This window comes from Malaclemys terrapin, chromosome 23, assembly GCF_027887155.1.
Source record: "Malaclemys terrapin pileata isolate rMalTer1 chromosome 23, rMalTer1.hap1, whole genome shotgun sequence".
In the NCBI taxonomy this organism is placed as follows: domain Eukaryota; kingdom Metazoa; phylum Chordata; order Testudines; family Emydidae; genus Malaclemys; species Malaclemys terrapin.
This window is the reverse complement of record NC_071527.1, coordinates 3,719,978-3,741,737: the sequence shown is the minus strand read 5'-3', so window position 1 is coordinate 3,741,737 and position 21,760 is coordinate 3,719,978. Positions and strand designations below refer to the sequence as shown.

The 21,760-nt window shown below is 66.2% G+C and overlaps 2 protein-coding genes across 6 annotated transcripts in view; both read right to left on the bottom strand.

The window, feature by feature from the left end:
• The window catches only part of ARHGEF25 (Rho guanine nucleotide exchange factor 25), a 43,337-nt gene extending 32,566 nt beyond the window's left edge, over nt 1-10,771 (bottom strand). For 2 of the 4 annotated variants that reach the window (XM_054013072.1, XM_054013074.1), the window contains exons 1-2: nt 10,637-10,771; nt 2,064-2,244 (exon numbers count right to left, since the gene is read on the bottom strand). In XM_054013072.1, the coding sequence (XP_053869047.1) occupies nt 2,064-2,244; nt 10,637-10,756 (301 nt within the window). In that variant the 5' untranslated portion in view covers nt 10,757-10,771. Of the gene's footprint in view, nt 1-424; nt 640-2,063; nt 2,245-4,684; nt 4,949-10,636 lie in introns of those variants that run through there. The other 2 variants (XM_054013073.1, XM_054013075.1) reach the window with 2 other exon arrangements.
• A 4,334-nt stretch (nt 10,772-15,105) lies between these two features.
• On the bottom strand, nt 15,106-21,578 carry DTX3 (deltex E3 ubiquitin ligase 3). Of its 2 annotated transcripts, XM_054012807.1 has the most exons (5): nt 21,489-21,578; nt 20,637-20,708; nt 17,795-18,525; nt 16,325-16,542; nt 15,106-15,389 (listed from the first exon to the last, which is right to left on the bottom strand). In XM_054012807.1, the coding sequence occupies exons 2-5, from the start codon at nt 20,647-20,649 to the stop codon at nt 15,314-15,316; spliced, it is 1,038 nt and encodes a 345-aa protein (XP_053868782.1). In that variant the 5' UTR covers nt 20,650-20,708; nt 21,489-21,578; the 3' UTR covers nt 15,106-15,313. The 2 variants fall into 2 exon arrangements, with proteins under 2 accessions (XP_053868782.1, XP_053868781.1); XM_054012806.1 differs by lacking the exons at nt 20,637-20,708; nt 21,489-21,578 and having other exon boundaries at nt 17,795-19,599.
• Between the last annotated feature and the right edge of the window lie 182 nt (nt 21,579-21,760).

Genomic DNA, 21,760 nt, shown 5'->3' with positions numbered 1-21,760 from the left:
GCAGACGGTGAATGGCCAGGACAGATGTTGGAGTCCGGGCACAGCACGTGCCCCCCTCTCCCAGACTGTGGGGTCTCCCCCCCCAGATACACCCTGGGCCACCCACACGCTCCCACCATGGAGACTCCAATCCACCCCGGGACCCAGCCCCTAACTCTGAGCGACGCACCGGTCCCCCTTCCCCCGGGACCCCCCAGCTCTAAATCTGCCCGTCCCTCTTGGTCCAAACTTCGCCTGCCCCCCCGCCCCGTGCGCCCGCTGCCCAGCTGCGCCAACGGGGCAAGGCCATGGGGCATCTGGAGGCTGAGCCGGCTGCACCGTGGGCAGCTGCTACCCGCTGTGCCGTACCCCGGAGAGGTGCCCACAGGGGACAGCGCCCCGGTGCGGGGGGGAAGGGGGGCGTTGGGGGAGGGGAGTCACTGACCTCGCGCCCGGGCGTCACAGCAGCTGCACTTGGCGAGGACTTTGCGGAACAAATGTTGGCAGGAGCAGCCCTGCTGGTGCCCCCCTTTCATGGCGCTGCCCGGCCGCGCTGGGCACCGGCGCCCGCTGCCCGAGAGGTGCCAGCCATAGACCGGGCAGCGGGCGGCGGGAATCGGGGCACGGAGCCGGGGGGGCCAGGGCTCCTGCCCGCTGCACGCTCAGCGCTGGAATAACAGGGCTGGGGCTGGGGCTGAACTGAGCTGCCAGCGAGGAGGAGCCTGCGCTTTCCCTCCCCCCTCTCCATCCCTCCATCCCTCCCCCTCTCCCTGCCTCCATCCCTCGCTCCCTTGGGCTTCGGGCTCTTCCCAGCCCAGGCTGCAGCCAGACTGCAGAGGTGCAGGCCTGCAGCGGGGAGCGCCTGCCCTGGTGCTGGGCAGCCGGGGGTCCCGGGCGGGCCCCAGCTTGTGCCCCCGCCAAGGCCTGGCAGGGCGTGGGGGCGCCCCAGCTGCCTGCCCCCCTCCTCCAGTGAGGAGGCCACAGCCGAGAAGGGGGGGGGAGCTCGTTATGGCCAAATCACCCCCCCACCCCAGGGGTGATGGGGGAGGGAGTGACTCCTTTGCCCCAGAGCAAGGGGGACTGAGCCCCAAGGCAGGGGGGCTGAAAGGTGCAATCGGACCCCCCCCTCGGGGGAAAAACAGCAAGAGGCCTGTGTTGTCTGGATCGCCCCCCCCCAATATTAATCACTGGCTCCCCCAGGTTCACTGCGGGGGAGCCATCCATCTGCCCGCACCGCAGTGCCATCTGCTGCCCGTCGCCCCCCAGCCTGGGGCCGGAGCCAGCGCCTGAGTCACCGCCCAGAGCCTGGCACCGGCTCTGCCATTTCAGGGGCCACCGCTAGGGGTGAGGGACACGGGGGGAAGGAGGGGGGCAGGGAAGTGGGGCACGACCTTGGATGCGCCTCACCCTCCGGCGCAGGCCCCACCCCACAGAACCTTCAAGACAAACCACAGGGGTCGTCTCTCAGACACCCCAGCGGCCCCCCAGCCCCACGCGAGCCACGTATCCACGCCCCCGGGTGTCTGTGCCAACCGGCCCGAGGGCACCGCGCACCTTACAGCTCAGCACTGGGAAGGGACGGTCACTGGCCTGGTCGGGGCTGCGGGGCTGTTCCCAGGGCATCTGGGGCTATGAGGCAGCCGTGGGGCCAGCCCCACACTGGGCTGGGATGTACCAGCTGAATGAGACTGGCTGGCACAGGGAATGGAGCAAGGGGCCTTTCCCCTCTAGGGGGCACTGGCTCCCATCTGGCCCTGGGGCAGGATTGACAAATTCAGTGACCCCGGGTGAAAGAATTGGGGGGGGGGCTCAGCTCAAACTGTGGAGGAGGGGCAGTCATAGCGTGAAAACCACTAGCACCAGCCAACCCCCTTACTGGCTGGCTGGGGCTGCACGGACCAAGGGGCCTGAGTGCCCCTCATGTGTGGGTCAGGCCAGGGTCCAGGGGGCGCTAATTCGTGCTCCTGGCGGCCACGGCCTCGGGGACGCAACTGGGGGGTTCTGAGCACCAGGTACAAGCCCCCGGCCAAGGCCCCAGAGCCCTGGGGGGCAGACAGGCGCAGGGGGACCGGAGCTGGCCTCACCTTCTTCCGAGGGGCAGGTGTCTGGGGACTGGTCCACGCCGTGGGGCTCCGGGGGGCCCGGTGCTGCTGGCCCGCTCGGGGGGTCCCCGTCATGCGGCTCCCCGTTCCCTGCAGGGGCCTCGGAGCGGCCGTGCTCCGGCCGCATCTCGTCCCCCGGCCCCTCTGAGCACAGATCCGGCAGCTGGAAGGAAGGAAGGAAGGATAGACAGGTTGGAGGGGGTGGGGAGGGGCAGGCAGAGGTGCAGGGAGCCCTGCCGGAGAACAATGCTGGGTCCCCCCCCAATCCTGCCGGTGCCCCTCACGCCCGCCTGCTCCAGCTGGAGGCAGACCCTGGGCACTGGCTTTGCTGACTTGTTTCCTGGCATTGCTGGAGCAGCCAAGGCATTGGCACCGGCCATGGCCCTACCCAGCCCCCCCTGCACCCTCACGGCGGGGGGATGTCAGCTGCTGTCACTGATCACGCCTCACCCTCCGCCACCGCTTCCTGCTCAGAGACTCCCCAGGCTGGGGCCAGCCCAGGGAGGGGTCCCCGTTCGGATCCCCCGGAGGCGGAAAGAGGAGCTTGTTTCCTGCCAGACTGCCACCCACACAAGGGCTTGTTATTGTAGGGTCGCTAAGCGCTGGGTGTCATGCTCTGGTTTGTTATTGTAGGGTCACTCTGGTTTGTTATTGTACGGTTTCTATAGCACTGGGTGTCATGCTCTGGTTTGTTATTGTAGGGTCTCTAGGCGCTGGGTGTCATGCTCCGGTTTGTTATTGTAAGGTCCCTCTGGTTTATTATTGTAGAGTCTCTAGGCGCTGGGTGTCATGCTCCGGTTTGTTATTGTAGGATCCCTCTGGTTTGTTATTGTAGGGTCTCTAGGCGCTGGGTGTCATGCTCCGGTTTGTTATTGTAGAGTCGCTCTGGTTTGTTATTGTAGGGTTGTCCCTTTGTCTCCTGATATTTTAAAAAGAAAAATGTGTTTGGAAGCCTGGTCCAGAACCCCAACGCCTCCCCCCTGAGAAGGGCAGGGGGCTGTGAGCTCCTCTGATGGGGGGAGGGGTTGCCAGCTGATCTGGGGACGGGGCGGGGATGGGGCCCTGAGCTCCCCCGGAGCAGAGCTCTCCTGGAGACTCCCAGCACTGCAGCCCCCTGCCTTCGGCCGCTGCTCCTCCCTAATTCAGACGTGTTCCCTGAGCCTCAGCCGCTGCCCCGAATGCTCGGGGAGGGACAGGCTGGGGGTCAGCGACATGCGGAGAGGCAGGGGTGTCCCTGGCTTGAGATTCCTCCTCTTGAGTTACGTTTTAAAACGCTGCTAATACAGCAGCCATTGGAGCGCCTGCCATGTTGCATGAGCAACCCTACAATAACAAACCAGCATGCACAGCCCCAGTGCTCCGAGAGACCCTACAATAACAAACCAGCATGCACCCCCAGTCCCCCCAGAGACCCTACAATAACAAACCAGCATGCACAGCCCCAGTGCTCCGAGAGACCCTACAACAACAAACCAGCATGCACAGCCCCAGTGCTCCGAGAGACCCTACAATAACAAACCAGCATGCACAGCCCCAGTGCTCCGAGAGACCCTACAATAACAAACCAGACTTCCTGCAGTGCGTCAGTGGGAAGGCTCTGCAGGGTGGGGTATTTATACTCCCCATCCCTGGGACTGTATCTGCCCCACACCAGGAAGCCTGTTTGCTGGGGTGGGGGGTGCAGCCTCTCCCTTGAAGCTCTGCTCTAACCAATCTCACCCCCTGCCCCCAGGAATGGAGCCTCCCGGCACGCACCCAGGGAAGGGGAGGGGGAGTCTGGCGGGATCCCTCTGCCGAACAGCCGGGAAACACCCTGTGAGCCGGAGAGGGGCGGCATCAAGGCCCCAAAAGCCCGCAGCCCCATGTGCCAGCACTGGGGGCACAGCCCCCTTAGTGACCCCCACGCAGACCCCACAGCCAGCTCCACACGGCCTGCGTAATTCCTTCTGCACAGCCTCCAGGCCACCCTGCACAGCCGTCCCGCACAGGCCCCTCGAATGCCTCTGCAGAGACCCCCCGATTACCCCCACATGGCCCCCCAGCCACCCCGCACAACCACCCCAAACAGACCCCCCGATTACCCCCACATGGCCCCCCCAACCACCCTGCACAACCACCCCAAACAGACCCCCCGATTACCCCCACATGGCCCCCCAGCCACCCCGCACAGCTGCCCGACTGCCCCTGCAGAGACCCCCTGATTACCCCCACATGGCCCCACCAACCACCCTGCACAGCTGCCCGACTGCCCCTGCAGAGACCCCCCCTATAACCCCCACATGGCCCCCCAGCCACCCTGCACAGCTGCCCGACTGCCCCTGCACAGACCCCCCAAGCTCCCTTGCAGAGACCTCCCAATGGCCCCCATACAGACCTCCAACTCCCTCTTCAGAGACCTCCCCAATTGCCCCTAGACCAACCCCCCATCACCCCAGCACAGAGCCCCCGACTGCCCCGGGGCACCTCCCCTGTCTGGCTGGCCCAGCGCAAACAGGGGACCCAGGTGGTCCTGAATCCCCTGCACCAGCCCCACATGCTACCCAGAGATGTCATGTGCTCTGACACCCCCAGGAACCGCCCCCGCCCCCATCCCAGGCCCTTACCCACTGCTGGCTGGGGAGGGCCATGGAGGTCAGGATATCGGCCATGGCCCCCAGCATCTGGTCCGTGCGCCCCGCTGCCTGTTGGGGGCCCTTCATGGCCTGGGGCCGGGGGCCCTACTCACACCTCGCTGCCCCCGACGGCTCCCTGCTCCAGCGCGAGGCTGGAGGCGTCTGGGGGCAGCATGGGTGCCGGGCGGAGCCGCGGGCACCCTGCCCGTGTGGCAGCAGAGCGTGGCCGGGATTGCTAAACAGCGACGGATCCTGCGTGGCTCCGAGCCGAGGCCCCCGCCCCGGCCCCCCGCTCCACCGCAGCTACCATAACTTCTCTGCTACAAGCTGCTACCCTCCCCCGCCCCACCACCACCCCTTATCTCCCGCCTCCTCCCTATCTGCTCCCCGGGCTTGGGAGAGCGCAGGGGCGGAGCGGGGGGGGGGGGAGCTGAGACCCCCCCCAGGGCAGCACTCAGAGTCAAGGGGAGCTCAGCGGCAGGGCTGCCTTTGGAATAAAAGAGGGGCCAGTGGTCTAGAAACCAGGGTCTAGAAGTCACTGGGCCCAGCGGTGCCGGGGGCTAGAAACCGCTGGGGCTAGCGGTGCTGGGGGCTAGAAACCGCTGGGGCTAGCGGTGCATGGAGCTAGAAACCGCCAGGCCCAGCGGTGCCGGGGGCAACAAACCGCCGGGGCTAGCGGTGAAGGGAGCTAGAAACCGCCGGGGCCAGCGGTGTCGGGGCCTAGAAACCACCAGGCCCAGCGGTGCCAGGGGCTAGAAAACGCTGGGCCCAGCGATGCCTTGGCACAAATGAAGCACTGCTCAGCGGCATCTCTGCTCTGGCTGGGAGGGCAAAGGGTAGCGCAGGATGGTCCAATCCGGCTCAGGCTAGTCCCACGTGAGGCCAGCTCGGCCCAGCCCCTGGCTGCGGGGGGGGTCGCAGGAGGGGTCTAGAAGTCACTGGGCCCAGCGGTGCCGGGGGCTAGAAACCGCTGGGGCTAGCGGTGCTGGGGGCTAGAAACCGCTGGGGCTAGCGGTGCATGGAGCTAGAAACTGCCAGGCCCAGCGGTGCCGGGGGCAACAAACCGCCGGGGCTAGCGGTGAAGGGAGCTAGAAACCGCCGGGGCCAGCGGTGTCGGGGCCTAGAAACCACCAGGCCCAGCGGTGCCAGGGGCTAGAAAACGCTGGGCCCAGCGATGCCTTGGCACAAATGAAGCACTGCTCAGCGGCATCTCTGCTCTGGCTGGGAGGGCAAAGGGTAGCGCAGGATGGTCCAATCCGGCTCAGGCTAGTCCCACGTGAGGCCATCTCGGCCCAGCCCCTGGCTGCGGGGGGGGTCGCAGGAGGGTCTCTCTTTTAGTGCCCCCGGGGCAGCTGCAGACTCAGCCCCGCGGGTGTCCTGGGCTCCGCTGGGGATGGGGCAGATGGGGATGGAGCTGGTTCCAGGCCAAGGGGAGGAGCCCGTGGGGTGGTGGAGTGGAGGGCGAGGGGCAGGGTATGGAGAGACTCAGGCCATTGTCGGTGCCCTAGAGAGAAATGTCCTGGCAGCGCTGCAGGGCAGAGAGCCCCAGTTGGCTCCCTGTTCCCCCATAGCCCCGTGATTACGGTCCGGGACTCCCCCAGAGTCAGGGGAATCTCGCTGCCCCCTATAGGCCAGTAATTACGGTCGGGGACTCCCCCAGAGTCAGGGGAATCTCGCTGGCCCCTATAGGCCAGTAATTACGGTCGGGGACTCCCCCAGAGGCACGGGCATTCCGCTGCCCTCTATAGCCCAGTAATTACGGTCGGGGGCTCCCCCAGTCAGGGCCATCCCGCTGCCCCCTATAGCCCAGTAATTACGGTCGGGGACTCCCCTGGGACGTTCGTTTCCTGCCATTTCTCTCCCACTTTCCAAAGTCAAAACACATTTTTGGAGCCCGAGCTCGGAGGAGCCGCAGCCAGAGCCCCTCCCCCATCCCCCCGCCACGCAGGACCTTCCCCCCAGCCTCCTGCCCCTCCCCCACTCCCGCCCACGCCACGCAGGACCTTCCCCCATCCCTCTGCCCTGCCCCTCCCCCATGCCCCCGCCCACAGAACCTTCCCCCCATCCCTCTGCTCTGCCACGCCCCTCCCAGCCCCCGCCACGCTGGAGCCTCCCCCCCCATCCTCCTGCCCCTCCTACCCTACCCCCCTGTGGCCACGCAGGACCCCTGCCTCCCATCCCCCACCTGGCATGCAGGACTATGCTCCGTGTCGTCCCCCCCCCCCAGGCCCCGTCACACCCTCAACTCTTCCCCCCCCACCATGCAGGACCCCCACACAGGCTCCCACCCCACCCACTTTGGAGTCCTCTGTCCCTCTCATTCATGCCAGCCGCCTTTCCCCCCCCCCTCGAGCCCCTTGCTGCTTCCCCCTCCCCTGCACAGACCCCCCCCCACTGATGGCAGTTTGCTGCTGTACCCCTCATGCCCCCCCCCACTTCCAAATTCTCCCTCCTCCGAATGAGCCTAGAGGGAGCCCTGAGCACCCAGCTCCTGCAGGAGACACTCAGCACATGGGAACTCGCCTCCCCCTCGCTGCCTGCTGGTATGTTATTGTAGGGTCTCCTGGGGCTGACCATGCTAGTATGTTATTGTAGGGCTGCTTGGGGCTGGATTCCTCCCCCTGCAAGAGCTGACAAGCTGCTCCCTCCATGGGGATGTTAGCCACAGCGGCCCCTGTCCCCCGGGTGACCGAGAGCCCTAGACCCTGGAGAGGGACCCAGGCACTCAAACCCACCTGGGCTGCGTCTCCTGGCTGGCAGCAGCAAAGCCCCCGGCCGGCTCCTTCCTGGGCCGCACGAGGCCTGAGCCTGCAGCTTTCCAGCCGGGAACTGCAACTCAACATGAATAATTTACTGCGCTCCAGCTCACCGTAATAGGCGGCTCTGTGCTGGGGGAGGTGGGGGGCTGACCCTGCCCACGCTCACACCCTCCTGCCAAGCTAGGTGTGCAGGAGCCCGGCTGTCTCAGCGCCCTCCCCTGGCTCAGCCACGCCCAGAGGGGAAGGCAAGTGCTGAAAATGCAGCTGCCTCTGGGGCGGAACAGCCCCACAGTAACAGGCTAGGGCAGGAAACCTGCAGCGTCCAGGCCACGCGAGCAGCCTGAGCTGGGATTTAGCCAGGAGGCTTCGGCCCAGCTCCTGGGACCGTCAGGAAGGAGGCAGGGTTTGATTTTCCACCATGCTGGGTGCAGCGGGGGGTCAGAATGGGACAGAGGTGAGACCCCTCTGCACAGCACCCCCAGTGCCGAGGCCAGCCCTGGCTCCAAGGAGAGCCCCCGCTGCAGTTTTGCAGTGCCCCGTGTGCTCTTTGCAGCCTCCCAGCCAAGGGGTAACCGGGTCTGGCCCTGCTCAGCTGATGAGCCCAGCCAGGGTTCCGGGCCGTGGCACCGTGCCCGCCAGGCGCGAGACTGCCCCGGACCCTCTTGGCCAATCGGCATCCAACTCACGGTCAGCGACCCGCACGCAGAAAGCTTTTTATAACCACCGTTGAGGTATTTATAGCGCCAGCTTGTCTGCCGCGGAGCCCTGCCAACCTCACCCCGGCAGTGCCCTTCTCTCCCCCACCCCCATCCCAGCCCGCCTGCCCCACTGCAGAAAGGATTAATCCCACCATCGCCCTCCCCTCCCAGCCGGGGGCAGCTGGCCTTGCCCTGCGGCCCAGTCGCTAAAATCAACCCCCCTGAACCTTGTTTGCCCCAGGCCAGCTCCTGCCAAGCAATGGGGCAGGGCAAGAGAGCCGGGCGGTACAAAGTCAGGGCAGGCTGGGCCGAGGTGAGAGGCCACGGGGGCATTTAGACACCCCCCCCTTGATGCCCGGGTGGCCCCAGCAAGTACAAAGGGGAATTAGAACCACTTTGAGGGGGTATAAATGGCTGGAAGATGGGCAGAGGCGCACGGTTGGTGCCAGCTGGGTACGTCCATATGGGGTGGGAGGGAAGGATGGCTAGCGAGTCTCGGGGGGATAGAGGGGTCTGGATAAGGAGAGATGCGGCGTGGGGGAGGAGAGATGGCTAGAAGGGTGTGTGGGCAGGTGGGTGGGGGTGGGGATGGCTGGATGGGCAGCGGGTTGTGAGGGGATGGATAGAGGAAGGGAGGAGTGGGTGGGGATGGATGGATGGAAAGACGTGTGGGTGGGGATGGATGGATGGACAGACAGACAGAGAGGTGTGGTGGGGATGGATGGTAGGACGGACAGAGGTGTGGGTGGGTGGGTGGATGGATGGAGGGGTGTGTGAGGGTGGATGGATTAACTGGGGTGGGGGAGATGGATGGAGGGGTGTGTGGGTGGACGGATGGAGGGATGTCGGGAGGTGGATGGATGGATGAATTGGGGTGTGTTGGGGTGGGTGGCTGGATGGACGGACACAGATGTGTGTGGATGGATGGATAGACAGAGGACTGTGGGGATGGATGGATGGATGGACACGGGTGTGTGGGGATGGATAGATGAATTGGGGTGTGTGGGGGATGGATGGTTAGAGGGGCGTGGGGATGGATGGATGGACGGACACAGGACTGTGTGGGGATGGATGGATGAATTGGGGTATGTGGGGGAAAGGATGGTTGGAGGAGTATGGGGGTGGATGGGTGGACGGACACAGGGGTGTGGGGTTGGATGAATGGGGGGAGGTGTGTGTGTAGATGGATGGATGAATGGGTGTGTGTGTGAGGGGAGATGGACGAACGGACGGACACAGGGGTGTGTGGGGATGGATGAATGGGTGTGTGTGTGAGGGTGGATGGACGAACGGATAGACACACGGGTGTGTGGGGATGGATGAATGGGTGTGTGTGTGAGGGGGGATGGACGAACGGACAGACACAGGGGTGTGTAGGGGTGGATGGACTGACTGACAGACCCCCTGACCTCCGGTTTCCCAGCAGCCCTTTGATCTCTTTCCAGAGATTTTTGCGCCTGGTGTCTGGTTTGGGGCGGGGGACGCTGTCGCATGGATCTCCGGGGCCGGCGCCGGCCCAGACCCTGCACCTTCTGCCCTGGCCGGGGCTGAGACGAACAGGCCGGCTGGAGAGGCACCTGGGGGCAGGGGGACAGGCCGGGCGCGTGCGTGAGGAAGGGACTCCATGTCCCCAGGGCTTGGCCTTGGCAAACAGGGCCCGGACCAGGCCGGAGGGCGCGGCGAGGGACGAATGGGCAGCGGGGCGTGAGTGGGGGGCACAGGCGGCGAGGCCAGGGGGGCACAGGCGGCGAGGCCAGGGGGGCACAGGCGGCGAGGCCAGGGGCCCGCAGCGAGCAGGAGCCGCAGTGCCAGGTGATGTGCATGGCCATCCCCAGCTCCAGAGCCCCCAGGCCACAATGGGCCGGAGCTGAAGTCCCAACCCACGGCCCCCTGCCCGCGCCCCGCCATGGAGCTCTCTGAGCTGGGCAGGCAGCAGGGGTCGCCCTGCCCCCTCCCTGGGCCTGGGAGTGAGGTGAATGGGGCTCCCGGCTCCACCCATCTCTATTCCCTGGGGCTGGAATTGGGGGGCCAAGGTCCCAAAGCTTACAGAGGGATTCTGGCGGGGAGGGGTAGCAGCCAGTGCCCGCCCTCCGCCCGTGTCAGGGCATGGGGCATAGATCAGCACCCAGACACCCCAGGGGTGGGATGAGCCCAGCTGGGCAGTGGGGAATCTACCCCCCAGTCCCCATCTGGCTGGGACCAGCTGGCCAAGAGCAGGGGGTGGAACTGAGCACCTGGCCTGTGCCGTGGGGCTGCGGTGCCCTCAGGCACCGGTCTGTGGGCAGAGGGGTCCAGCTGTGCCTGGTAAGGGAGGGGTCAGCTGGCCCGGTCTAGCTTGGCCCGCCCACTGGGGTTGTCTGTTACACCAGTGATCTTCGTCCTCCTGGGCTCACACCGGTGCCACCGTCTCCAAGAGGCTTGGGGCAGGGGACCCCGCATTGGACCCCGCCCCCCGCGAAGCCCCAGCACCATCGTGAGGAACATACCATTAGCCCAGTGGGGACACTGAGGCACAGAGCTGGGGGGTGACATGCCCAAAGGCAGCAGCAGCAGCTCAGGGCCAGAGCTGAGGATAGAACCCAGATATCCCGGCTCCCAGACCCCATGCTCTAACCACTAGGAGCAGCTGAAGGAGTTCCCAGGGGCCTGGCCGGTGCCGGAGCAGAGCCTGTCCTTGAGGCAAGGCGGGGAGGAAATGCTCCGAGCCCCCCAGGGCTGCAGGAGGAGCAGCCTATATTTAGCCCCTTCCCATCCCAGGGGCTCCTCCACCACCTTCCCATACTTGGCCATTTCCCCGTCATTGGAGACCGATGGGGGCCCCTCTCCTCCCCGGCCGGCTGGCTCCAGAGTCCAGCCCGCAGCTGGGGGGGGGGGAGATTCATTGTGGGCACCGTGGGGAGGAGACGGATGCTCCATCCTGGGGGGCGGGGGTTTCCAACCCCTGACCAAAGGTCCGGGGAGGTGCCCAGCCCACGGCCATCTGAGACATGCTGTTTGTGGTGAGGAAGTGGGGTGGAGTAGTTAGAGCAAGGGATGGGCTCGGAACCAGGACTCCTGGGTTCTGTTCCCAGCTCTGGGAGGGGAGTGGGGTCCAGTGGGTTAGAAGCGGGGGGGCTGGGAGCCAGGACTCCTGGGTTCTGTTCCCAGCTCTGGGAGGGGAGTGGGGTCCAGTGGGTTAGAAGCAGGGGGGCTGGGAGCCAGGACTCCTGGGTTGTTCCCAGCTCTGGGAGGGAAGTGGGGTCCAGTGGGTTCGAAACAGGGGGGCTGGGAGCCAGGACTCCTGGGTTCTGTTCCCAGCTCTGGGAGGGGAGTGGGGTCCAGTGGTTAGAGCGTGGGGTGGGGGTGGCTGAGAGCCAGGACTCCTGGGTTCCACCCCTGTGTCCTAGTCGCATCCCCTCCTGCTGCTTCCTTTTCTCCCGGCGTAACGAGGTGCAACCCCAGGGGTGGCTCCACTTTTTCTTCTTGACAGTCACCCCCCGCCCCCCCATGGCCCCTTTAGAGCCACAAGCCGGACGTCCTGTCTCAGCCTTACCCAGGTGCTGGGGGGGGGGGGGGGGAGAATTCCAACCCAGGCCAGAGCCCACCAGGCGAATAGTTTAGCCTGAGCCTAGGCAGAGAACTCGGGTTCCCCTGCCCAGCTCGACAGACGAGCTGGTTCTCGCCAGCCTTGCTCCCACTGCTCGGGGAGCTGGATTACCTCCGGTGACGCATCTCCACCACAGTGGCACAGCCCCAGCGGTGCCGGGGCAGCGCAGCCACAGCCCGCATCAGCCTCAGTTTCCCCTCCCAGCCCGTGAGCTCTCGGCGGCAGGGCCTGCGCCCCTCTATACCGATCAACGTGGGAATGGATATTTCAGCCCGGCTGGCCTTTCTGAGAGTCCCCAGCTTTCAAATCCTCTCTACAGCTGGCCGGTGTCGGCATGGGGCAGAGGGCCCCATGGGGGCAGCAGTTGGGACCCAGGGCCCCAGATAGGCCCAGGGCAATGAGGAAATCCTGCCCCAGGGCACGCGGGAGTGAGAAGGGGCCCTCAGAGCAGAGAGGAGCAACCATGCGGCTAGCTGAGGCTGCTGGAGGCCAGAGCCCATCACACAGCCTGGCGCTGGCTGCGTTTCCCGTGCCCATCTAGAGTCTCTGGTCTGGTACTTAGATTGGAGGCTTGTGGATCAGGCCTGCCTGTTTGTACAGCACCTAGCACAAACGATGCGGGGGCATGCCGGGGGCTCCCAGCGCTATCGTAATGCACCTAATAAATAATGCACAGCGCCTAGCACAAACGATGCGGGGGCATGCCGGGGGCTCCCAGCGCTACCGTAATGCACCTAATAAATAATGCACAGCGCCTAGCACAAACGGTGCGGGGCCATGCCGGGGGCTCCCAGCGCTACCGTAATGCACCTAATAAATAATGCACAGCGCCTAGCACAAACGGTGCGGGGCCATGCCGGGGGCTCCCAGCGCTACCGTAATGCACCTAATAAATAATGCACAGCGCCTAGCACAAACGGTGCGGGGCCATGACTGGGGCGAAGCGCTACTGTAATACACATCGGTAATAGCAGCCCTGCGACTCCCAGAAAGCCAGCACCAGGCGGCCTCGGGCAACCTTATCCTCCATAATTGCAGCAGAAGCCCTGCCCCCGGCACCGGGCTCGGCAAGGGGGCTGCAGACGTGTTGCATACTTTTATTCAACCAAAGCTACAGAATCCAGGACAGACAGGTCGGGGGCCGAGCAACTCAGTTTCTCCTCTTTTTTTAACCAGCAACCTCCCCCTCCCCATCCCCCCGTGGAGAGACACGGGCCCCATCCTCCCCGGGGCGGCACTCAGCCGGGGCGCGGGAGGGGGAGGGAGGTTAACAGAGGACAGACAGCGGAGTCTGCTCACAGAACGCGACGCATCGTCTCTACCACACACGGTACACGCTGCGCGCCCGCAGCCACATGCTGAGAATAGGCAAAAGAAACAGAAGGGCCCCGCGCCGCCCGCTGGCGGTGCCCGGGCAGGTGGAGCCGGCGGCGATGGCCGGGGGAGGCCGGTCGGCAGAGTTCAGATCCAGACGACGGCGCCGGGCTCTGGCGTAGCCGCGTCCGGGACCAGGCCCCGGCGGAGAGTCCAGATGGGGATTGGAGGGGTATATACAGGAGAGGCGGGTCCCAGCGGGAGCTGTTGTCCACAGGCAGGCAGAGGGTGCCAAGGCAGGTGTTCGCAGAGAGCTGAGGCTTCGCCCGTGGGGGGCCGAGCCGTCACATAGCTCCGGAAATCAGTACACAGCCGGCAGCGGCTCCGGTGCTTTGGGGCCCAGCAGGAACCGGAGAGGGCGGCTGGACCCAGGGCCCGGTGTCGTGTGCGAGCCAGGCCCCCTCTTACACATACACGTCTCATACAATCACCGCAAGTGCACACCCTGATCTCACCCGCACAGTGCACATGCTCTACACGCAACCCCGACCCCACCCGCCTGGTACAGCCACCCCACCTTCACCCCCTGCACACACAACCCCCAACACCACCCGCCCGATACAGCCACCCCACCCTCACCCCCTGCACACAAACCCCCCGATCCCACCCGCCCGGTACAGCCACATCACCCTCACCCCCTGCACACACAACCCCCGACACCACCCGCCTGGTACAGCCACCCCACCCTCACCCCCTGCAGACACAACCCCCGACCCCACCCGCCCGATACAGCCACCCCACCCTCACCCCCTGCACACACAACCCCCGACACCACCCGCCTGGTACAGCCACATCACCCTCACCCCCTGCACACACACCCCCCGACCCCACCCGCCCGGTACAGCCACATCACCCTCACCCCCTGCACACACAACCCCCGACACCACCCGCCTGGTACAGCCACCCCACCCTCACCCCCTGCACACACAACCCCCGACCCCACCCGCCCGATACAGCCACCCCACCCTCACCCCCTGCACACACAACCCCCGACCCCACCCGCCCGGTACAGCCACCCCACCCTCACCCCCTGCACACACAACCCCCGACACCACCCGCCCGATACAGCCACATCACCCTCACCCCCTGCACACACAACCCCCGACACCACCCGCCTGGTACAGCCACCCCACCCTCACCCCCTGCACACACAACCCCCGACACCACCCGCCCGATACAGCCACCCCACCCTCACCCCCTGCACACACAACCCCTGACACCACCCGCCTGGTACAGCCACCCCACCTTCACCCCCTGCACACACAACCCCCGACCCCACCCGCCTGGTACAGCCACCCCACCTTCACCCCCTGCACACACAACCCCCGACCCCACCCGCCCGGTACAGCCACCCCACCCTCACCCCCTGCACACACAACCCCCGACCCCACCCGCCCGATACAGCCACATCACCCTCACCCCCTGCACACACAACCCCGACCCCACCCGCCTGGTACAGCCACATCACCCTCACCCCCTGCACACACAACCCCCGACACCACCCGCCTGGTACAGCCACCCCACCCTCACCCCCTGCACACACAACCCCCGACACCACCCGCCCGATACAGCCACCCCACCCTCACCCCCTGCACACACAACCCCCGACCCCACCCGCCCGATACAGCCACCCCACCCTCACCCCCTGCACACACAACCCCCGACCCCACCCGCCCGATACAGCCACATCACCCTCACCCCCTGCACACACAACCCCGACCCCACCCGCCTGGTACAGCCACATCACCCTCACCCCCTGCACACACAACCCCCCGATCCCACCCGCCTGGTACAGCCACATCACCCTCACCCCCTGCACACACAACCCCCGACCCCACCCGCCCGATACAGCCACCCCACCCTCACCCCCTGCACACACAACCCCACCCGCCCAGTACAGCCACACAACCCCCAATCTCTCACTCACACACACATTTATCTCACGCTACCCTCTCCATACACCCCCCCGTCACACACTCCCCTCCCCCCCACCCTTCCAGGTAGCACTGGCAGTGAGGAGAGGCTCTGGCACAGACAGCGCGGGCCCCTCAGCCGCAATCCAGGGCGGAGCCAGCGAAGCACCTTGCCTTGACGGCCGCCTGGCCGCTCCGAGCCCAGCTGGACAGGAGACGCTGTGGGGCCATCCTGCCGCCCCCCTGGGTCGCCCCCTGGCACCACAACAGGAACCGCCGCAGAGAAAGGGTTAATCGTCAGTGAGGCCTTTGGCTCGGAGCTCCTCCTGCACCCTGGCGAGGTACGTGGGGTCGGGGTACCCGAATCTAGGAGACACACAGGGCAGACGTCAGCCATGCACAGCCCCACCCTCGCCTGGACAGCTCCCCAGCCTACCATCTGCCCCCCCACGCCGCAGCAGCCCCCAGCTTGGCCAGCTCACTGACCCCAGTGCCCGGCACCTGGGGGGCGCTCGGCCAGGGCACGGGGTAGTTTGTGTCCCAATTCCTGAAGAAACGGCCCTGGGAGCTGCCAGGGTCACAAGCGTTTTGGCACGCAGCACAGCGCCCCCTGGTGCCGGGCACTGGGGTCAGCGCCGACAGCCGGGGCAGAGCGCCCCCCGCTGAGCCCCCTGGCGCCAGGCATTGGGGTTGACACCGACAGCAGGGACAGAGCACCCCCCCGCTGAGCCCCCTGGCGCCAGGCATTGGGGTCGACACCGACAGCGGGGACAGAGCGCCCCCCCGCTGAGCCCCCTGGCGCCAGGCATTGGGGTCGACACCGACAGCGGGGACAGAGCGCCCCCCCGCTGAGCCCCCTGGCGCCAGGCATTGGGGTCGACACCGACAGCGGGGACAGAGCGCCCCCCCGCTGAGCCCCCTGGCGCCAGGCATTGGGGTCGACACCGACAGCGGGGACAGAGCGCCCCCCCCGCTGAGCCCCCTGGCGCCAGGCATTGGGGTCGGCGCCGACAGCCGGGGCAGAGCGCCCCCCGCTGAGCCCCCACACTGCAGCACAGCGCCCCCTAGCACCACATTGAGGATTTAGGGTCAGCGGTGACAGTAAGGGGAGAGCGCCCCCTATCGCACTCCCCGCAGCACCGGGGCCAGCACTGACAGCCAGGGGAGAGTGCCCCCTACTGAGCCCCCCACCCTCTGGGTTTCCAGGGCCAGTCGGGCCCCACTCAGGAGCACAGATGGGTCACCCCCCGCCACCACCACCGGCCCCCAGCCCGTGAGCCCTGCACGCAACGGCTGCCTACAGCTGGGGTCCCCCGGTGCAGTTGGTTTTGTGGTGGATGTCGTTCCACGTGATGACGTTGGCTCTGCCCGTGGTCATGGAGGTGCCGATGGTGAAGGTCAGGCGCTGGTCGAAGGCCTTGCGGAACAGCGCCAGCACCTTGTTCCCCTCCGGGCAGTCAGGCAGGTAGGCCACCCGCGTGGTGCCCGGGTACCGCACGCCAGGGTTGGGATGCTCCACCTGCAATGGGGGCGGGTGGGGGGGGGGGGAAGAGACCATCAGACCCCAGGGATGCTGTGAAGCCCGGCACAGACGCTGCTGCCAGGCAGGGGTGACGCTGCCCCTGGGCCGGAGTCTCCTCCAGTGCTCGCTGCGGGCATCAGGCAACCCCCCGGGTCGCTCCAGCTGCGGGCTTGGTGACAGAACCCCGGGGGCTGGTGACTCTGCACCCGGCTCAGGGGGCATTACGCCCGGGGAGGGAGAAGTGACCCCTGCTCATTGCCCCCCGAATGCCAACCTGCTTCCAGCCTCCCTGAGCCACTGGGCGACGACAGTTCACAGGAGCCAGGACAAGGTAGGGCTGGTGTCACCCAGCGTCGCCCCCCGCCAGGGCTGTGCCCAAGGTCTGCCATGCCCCCAGGGGCAAAGGCAGGGATCGGATGGTTGTGGGAGGAGTTAGATCTACCCAGATTTACCAGGTGACCCCAGAGCGGAGGGAAAATTAGCGGATTGGGGGGTGGGGAGCCCAGGGCTGGGCTAGCAGGGGCTGTGGGGTGGGAGTGAGGGGCACTGGCAGGGTTGGGGGTGTGGGGAGCCCAGGGCTGGGCTAGCAGGGGACTGTGGGTTGGGATTGAGGGGCACCGGCAGGGTTGGGGGTGTGGGGAGCCCAGGGCTGGGCTAGCAGGGGACTGTGGGTTGGGATTGAGGGGCACCGGCAGGGTTGGGGTGTGGGGAGCCCAGGGCTGGGCTAGCAGGGGCTGTGGGTTGGGATTGAGGGGCACCGGCAGGGTTGAGGGTGTGGGGAGCCCAGGGCTGGGCTAGCAGGGGCTGTGGGTCGGGAGTGAGGGGCACCGGCAGGGCTGGGGTGTGGGGAGCCCAGGGCTGGGCTAGCAGGGGGCTGTGGGTTGGGACTGAGGGGCACCGGCAGGGTTGGGGATGTGGGGAGCCCAGGGCTGGGCTAGCAGGGGGCTGTGGGTTGGGATTGAGGGACACCGGCAGGGTTGGGGGTGTGGGGAGCCCAGGGCTGGGCTAGCAGGGGGCTGTGGGTTGGGATTGAGGGGCACCAGCAGGGTTGGGGGTGTGGGGAGCCCAGGGCTGGGCTAGCAGGGGGCGGTGGATCAGGGTTGAGGGGCACCAGCAGAGCTAGGGAGGCAGGGAAGCTGACCCGGAACCCCCCACTTGCAGCTGACTGCCCCAACAAGGCCCCTGCCCCCCGCTGCCGCCAGGCGGGGGAGGGCTGCAGAGCTGGGGCCAGAGGCGGGGGAGAACTCACCCCTTGGACGCCAGGCGGGAAGACGTACTGGATGATGATGGTGCCGTATTTCTCGTAGCCGGGGAGCAGCAGGCCCGAGTCCTTGGACACCAGCATGCGCCCGTTCTCGGGCTGGTTGCCCACCAGCTGCCCGTAGAAGCGCCCGCACATGGGGCAGGCCCGCTTGACCTGCAGCGCCCGCGTGATGCAGTCCTCGCAGAAGGAGTGCCGGCACTTCTCCAGCGTCTTTACGTTCTGGATCTCGCCCAGGCAGATGGGGCACTGGGTCTCCTGCTCCTCCTCCCGCGAGCCGCCCGCCGCCCCCCCCAGCCCCCCACCTCCTCCTGTGCCCCCCGCCCTGGCCCCGGTGGTCTGCTGACCCCGGGAGACCACGCCGGCCCCGTGCGGGCGCAGCTCGCCCCCAGGTTTGTCCAGCAGGGCCATGCACCCCACCAGCTCGCTCTGCCGCTGCGCCTTCTTCAGCTCCTTCTCCGTCTCCTTGAGCAGGGCCTTGAGGGCTTTGCGGGCCAGGTAGAGGCCGTTGCCGGCCCCGGGGGCCGGCGTGGAGAGCTGCAGCACGTAGATCTCGGAGGTCTCCCCGTCGATCAGAATGCTTAGCTTGGTCTCCTCCTTCAGTTTGACCAGCTTGGAAGGGGCCTCTTTGGTCAGGAAGTCCCAGACGGGCTTAGAGACCGTGAGCTTATTTTTAGTGGCGCCCCCGCATGCCGCCATCCTGGATAAAACAAATGACACTGAAGAGAAAAGAACAGTCATCAAAGCCGCCGGCATCGCCTCCCGGGTGGGCTAGAGACAGACAGACAGACAGACACGGACACCGCCCCACCCCCTTCCCCAGCCCCAGCCAGGATTTGAACCTTCGGCTCCAGGAAGCATCGGGAGGGGCGGATCCCCTCCGGGACCCGGCCGTCCCCTCAGCCCCGGTGTTCTGCAGGGGAGGGCAGCCTGGGCGACCGTCATTGTCCCCTCTGGCCTTTAAATCTCTACCCTCAGGTTCCATGCTCCTGGGGGTGTCTCTCCTGGGGTCTATTCCCTGATCGCTGTGTGAGTTGGGGTGAGTTAGCTCCCGTCCATCTCAGTGGTGGCAGGTGGGTTGTACCCCACGGCGAACAACTCCCCCCCCCCCAGTTCAAATTAAACACACACCCCCCCACGGCTGATAAGTCGCCCATCACAAACATGACAGTCACGAGACAATCATTTAATAAATATCATTGCAATTAAAATAAAACACAGGTGTGGGGTGGGGGAGAAATGCTTGTTTGAGGGCTTAACAAATGGGGGGGGTTAACAAATAGGGGGGCATGATTGCTGTGAAAACCCCACTTTGTAAGGCCCAAGGCTGCGTTCCTCCCCACACACCTTGGGTTATGAAATAGCAGAGTAATGAATGGGAAGTCCTGGGGGAGGGATAAGGAGGCTGGGGGTGGGGTTGTCCATGGGAGAGGGAAGGGGGGGTCTGGCGGGACCCTAAGACACAGATCCGTCCCCCCTGTTAAATTCGCCCTCCAGCAGCGCGAATGGGGGTGTATCCGGCCCCCCAAGAATCGCCCCTGCAGGGGCCTCAGATGGTGAAGTGGGGTCAGGCCCTGCCCCCCCACATGGGGCAGATCAGGGGTGTGGTCAAAGGGCCCTGCACTTTGGGTAGCCTCTGCGCCCCAGGGGGAGCAGAGCTGAAGTTAGGTGTAATTGACACCTCAGGCCAGGCCCAGAATACGGGGAGCACAGAGAGGTGCAACCCGCCCTGCAGGATGGGGGACCTTGGGATCGAGCCCCACAAACTGAGCCTTAGCCCTGGACACTAGGAGCAGGTGGCTCCCGAGCCCCATGGCACATTTGGGGAGACACCCCCCGACACACACACTTATCCCTCCCCCCACCCCAGTAAGTGCCAGGAATAACACCCCCCCTATTTACCCCACTGAACCCTGTGCCCCGGGGCTATGGCTCCAGCAAGGGGGCTGGGGCCCTATACCCCATGGGGCAGACAACGGCACCACGCAGGTGCCAGCCTGGATCGAAGGGGGGCACCGGGGTGCGGACGGGGAGGAGGCCTCTCTCCCTTCCCCTGACACTGGGGGTCACCCAAGGTCATGGCCCCGCTCCCCTCCCCCGGCAACCTCAGCAGGATTCAGACCAACCCTCACCTTGGGGTGGCATGAGGGGGCGGAGGGTGCCCCAAGGAGCTTTTGCCCCAGTCGGTTCCTGGGTTGGGGTGTCTCAGGAGGGGGGGCTAAATTGGGGCCTGTCTGGGGGAGCCCCTCTGGGGCCTGACCAGATGTGGGGGGAGGGACCAGGAGAGCAGGGCTGGGGGAGCCCCAAAGTGGGGCTGAGCTGGGGGGTTCACGGGGGGGGGGAGAGCTCCACAGAATAGGCCCAAACCCCAAGTCCTGGCTCCCAGCGCCCCCTGCTCTAACCCACTGGATCCCCATTCCCTGCCCGGTTCAGGGATAGACGAACCCAGGCGTCCGGGCTCCCAAACATGCCCCCACCCCACAGCAGCTGTAACCCAGACACACCCCCACCGGGGCCAGCATGAGCAGACCCACAGCAGGGAGAGACCAGCCCCCCCGCAGGACAGCCCCACACCTGGATGTGGGGGGGGAGGCTCACTGAGATCCCCCCCCCCGCAATCGATGCAGCCCACCCCAGAGCCTCGGGGGAGAACTATCGGGGGGGGTAGGAGGAAGTGGGGGGACTGGTAAAGGGGGAGATTGACCTATCGGAGTGGGGGACCTGTGGGGGGGGCGGGGAGGCCTCCTGCACCTGGGGGGGGGCTGCACCCTATGGGAGGAAGGAGGGGGCGGGGCCGTAGCAGGGGGGTTCCGTACCGGGCGGCACCTACCTGGGGAGCCCATGGGAGAGGGAGGCAGGAAGCGCCCGGAGCGCGGAGTTCAGCGGAGCCGCGAACCAGGAACTACAAAGACCGGGGGGGGGGAACAAGGGGGGTTGCGGGTTACGACGCTGCAGGGGCTGCCCCGCCCCCCCGTCTATCCAGCCCCCACCCCGGTGTCGCGGCAGCTGATCGGCCCGGCTGGCGTCAGCGACCCCCCCCCCCCGCTGTCTCCCCCCGCCAGCTCAGCGCCCCCCGCTACCCTCTAAAGTTCAGGGCGCCCCCCCCAGCTCAGGGGGTCCCCCCCATCCTTGTGTGAGCCCCAGCTCCCCCCACCCCCATGATTCACGGCCCCCCTCAGCGCCTCTGCCAATACCTGGAGCCAGGTGGACACAGGGGTGGGAGCTGGGCCCCCGGCAGTTGGTCTCACGGAGCCCCAGCAGGTCCGGTCTGTGTCACCCCCCAACCGCCCTGCCCGCCCCGAACCACCTGCCACGCTCCATGCCTCTGCTTGCGGTCTGCACCCCACATCCAGCCGCCCCCCCCCCCAAGGCACCGTGGCCTCCCAGCACAGCCCCCTTTGTGCAGAGGACGTGCCCGCGGCGTGGGGGTTTGTCCGTGGCAGGTTCGGCTCACAGGATGTGGCGGCCACCTGGGTCTGTCAGCCCGTCCCCTGCCTCCCCACCTGCCCCACTGATCTCCCCACTGCTCAGGCCCCAATCCCCAGCCGGCTGGGCAGGCCCCACTTCCCCCTCCCCAGTGAGCTGGGCTGAAGGGCAGGCAGTGTTTAAAGCGCATTGGTGGGGGGGTGTCACAAGGGGTCGCAGACATAGCCTGTGGGGGGCACCTTGTGGCCCATCTTACCAAAACGGCTGCTCCCAGTTTACGTTGGATCCCTCACTATGTTCAGAGCCCCACAGCCAGGGCAGAGAAGGAGCCGAATTCCTGGGCCAGACTCGCTGCAGGTTGGGGGTCGGGCCGGCTGGACCTCGGGGTTTCTGGGTTGGGGGAAATTTGAACATTGGCTTTGGTTCCAATTCAGAGGGCAACGCCACTCAATTTTCCTTTTCGGAAACCCCTCCCCACTCCCCAGGGTGCTCCCCCAGATTCGCTCCCGGGGCCTAGCACCCACTGAT

What these genes read in the sequence shown, in the direction of transcription:
- DTX3 (XM_054012806.1), bottom strand. Translation starts at nt 18,562, where the DNA reads ATGCCGGCGGCTTTGATGACTGTTCTTTTCTCTTCAGTGTCATTTGTT. An exon ending in TCCCGCCTGGCGTCCAAGGG is followed by an intron (nt 16,543 to 17,794) that starts GTGAGTTCTCCC and finishes CCCCCATTGCAG; the next exon opens with GTGGAGCATCCCAACCCTGG. An exon ending in TGCACCGGGGGACCCCAGCT is followed by an intron (nt 15,390 to 16,324) that starts GTAGGCAGCCGT and finishes TGTGTCTCCTAG; the next exon opens with ATTCGGGTACCCCGACCCCA.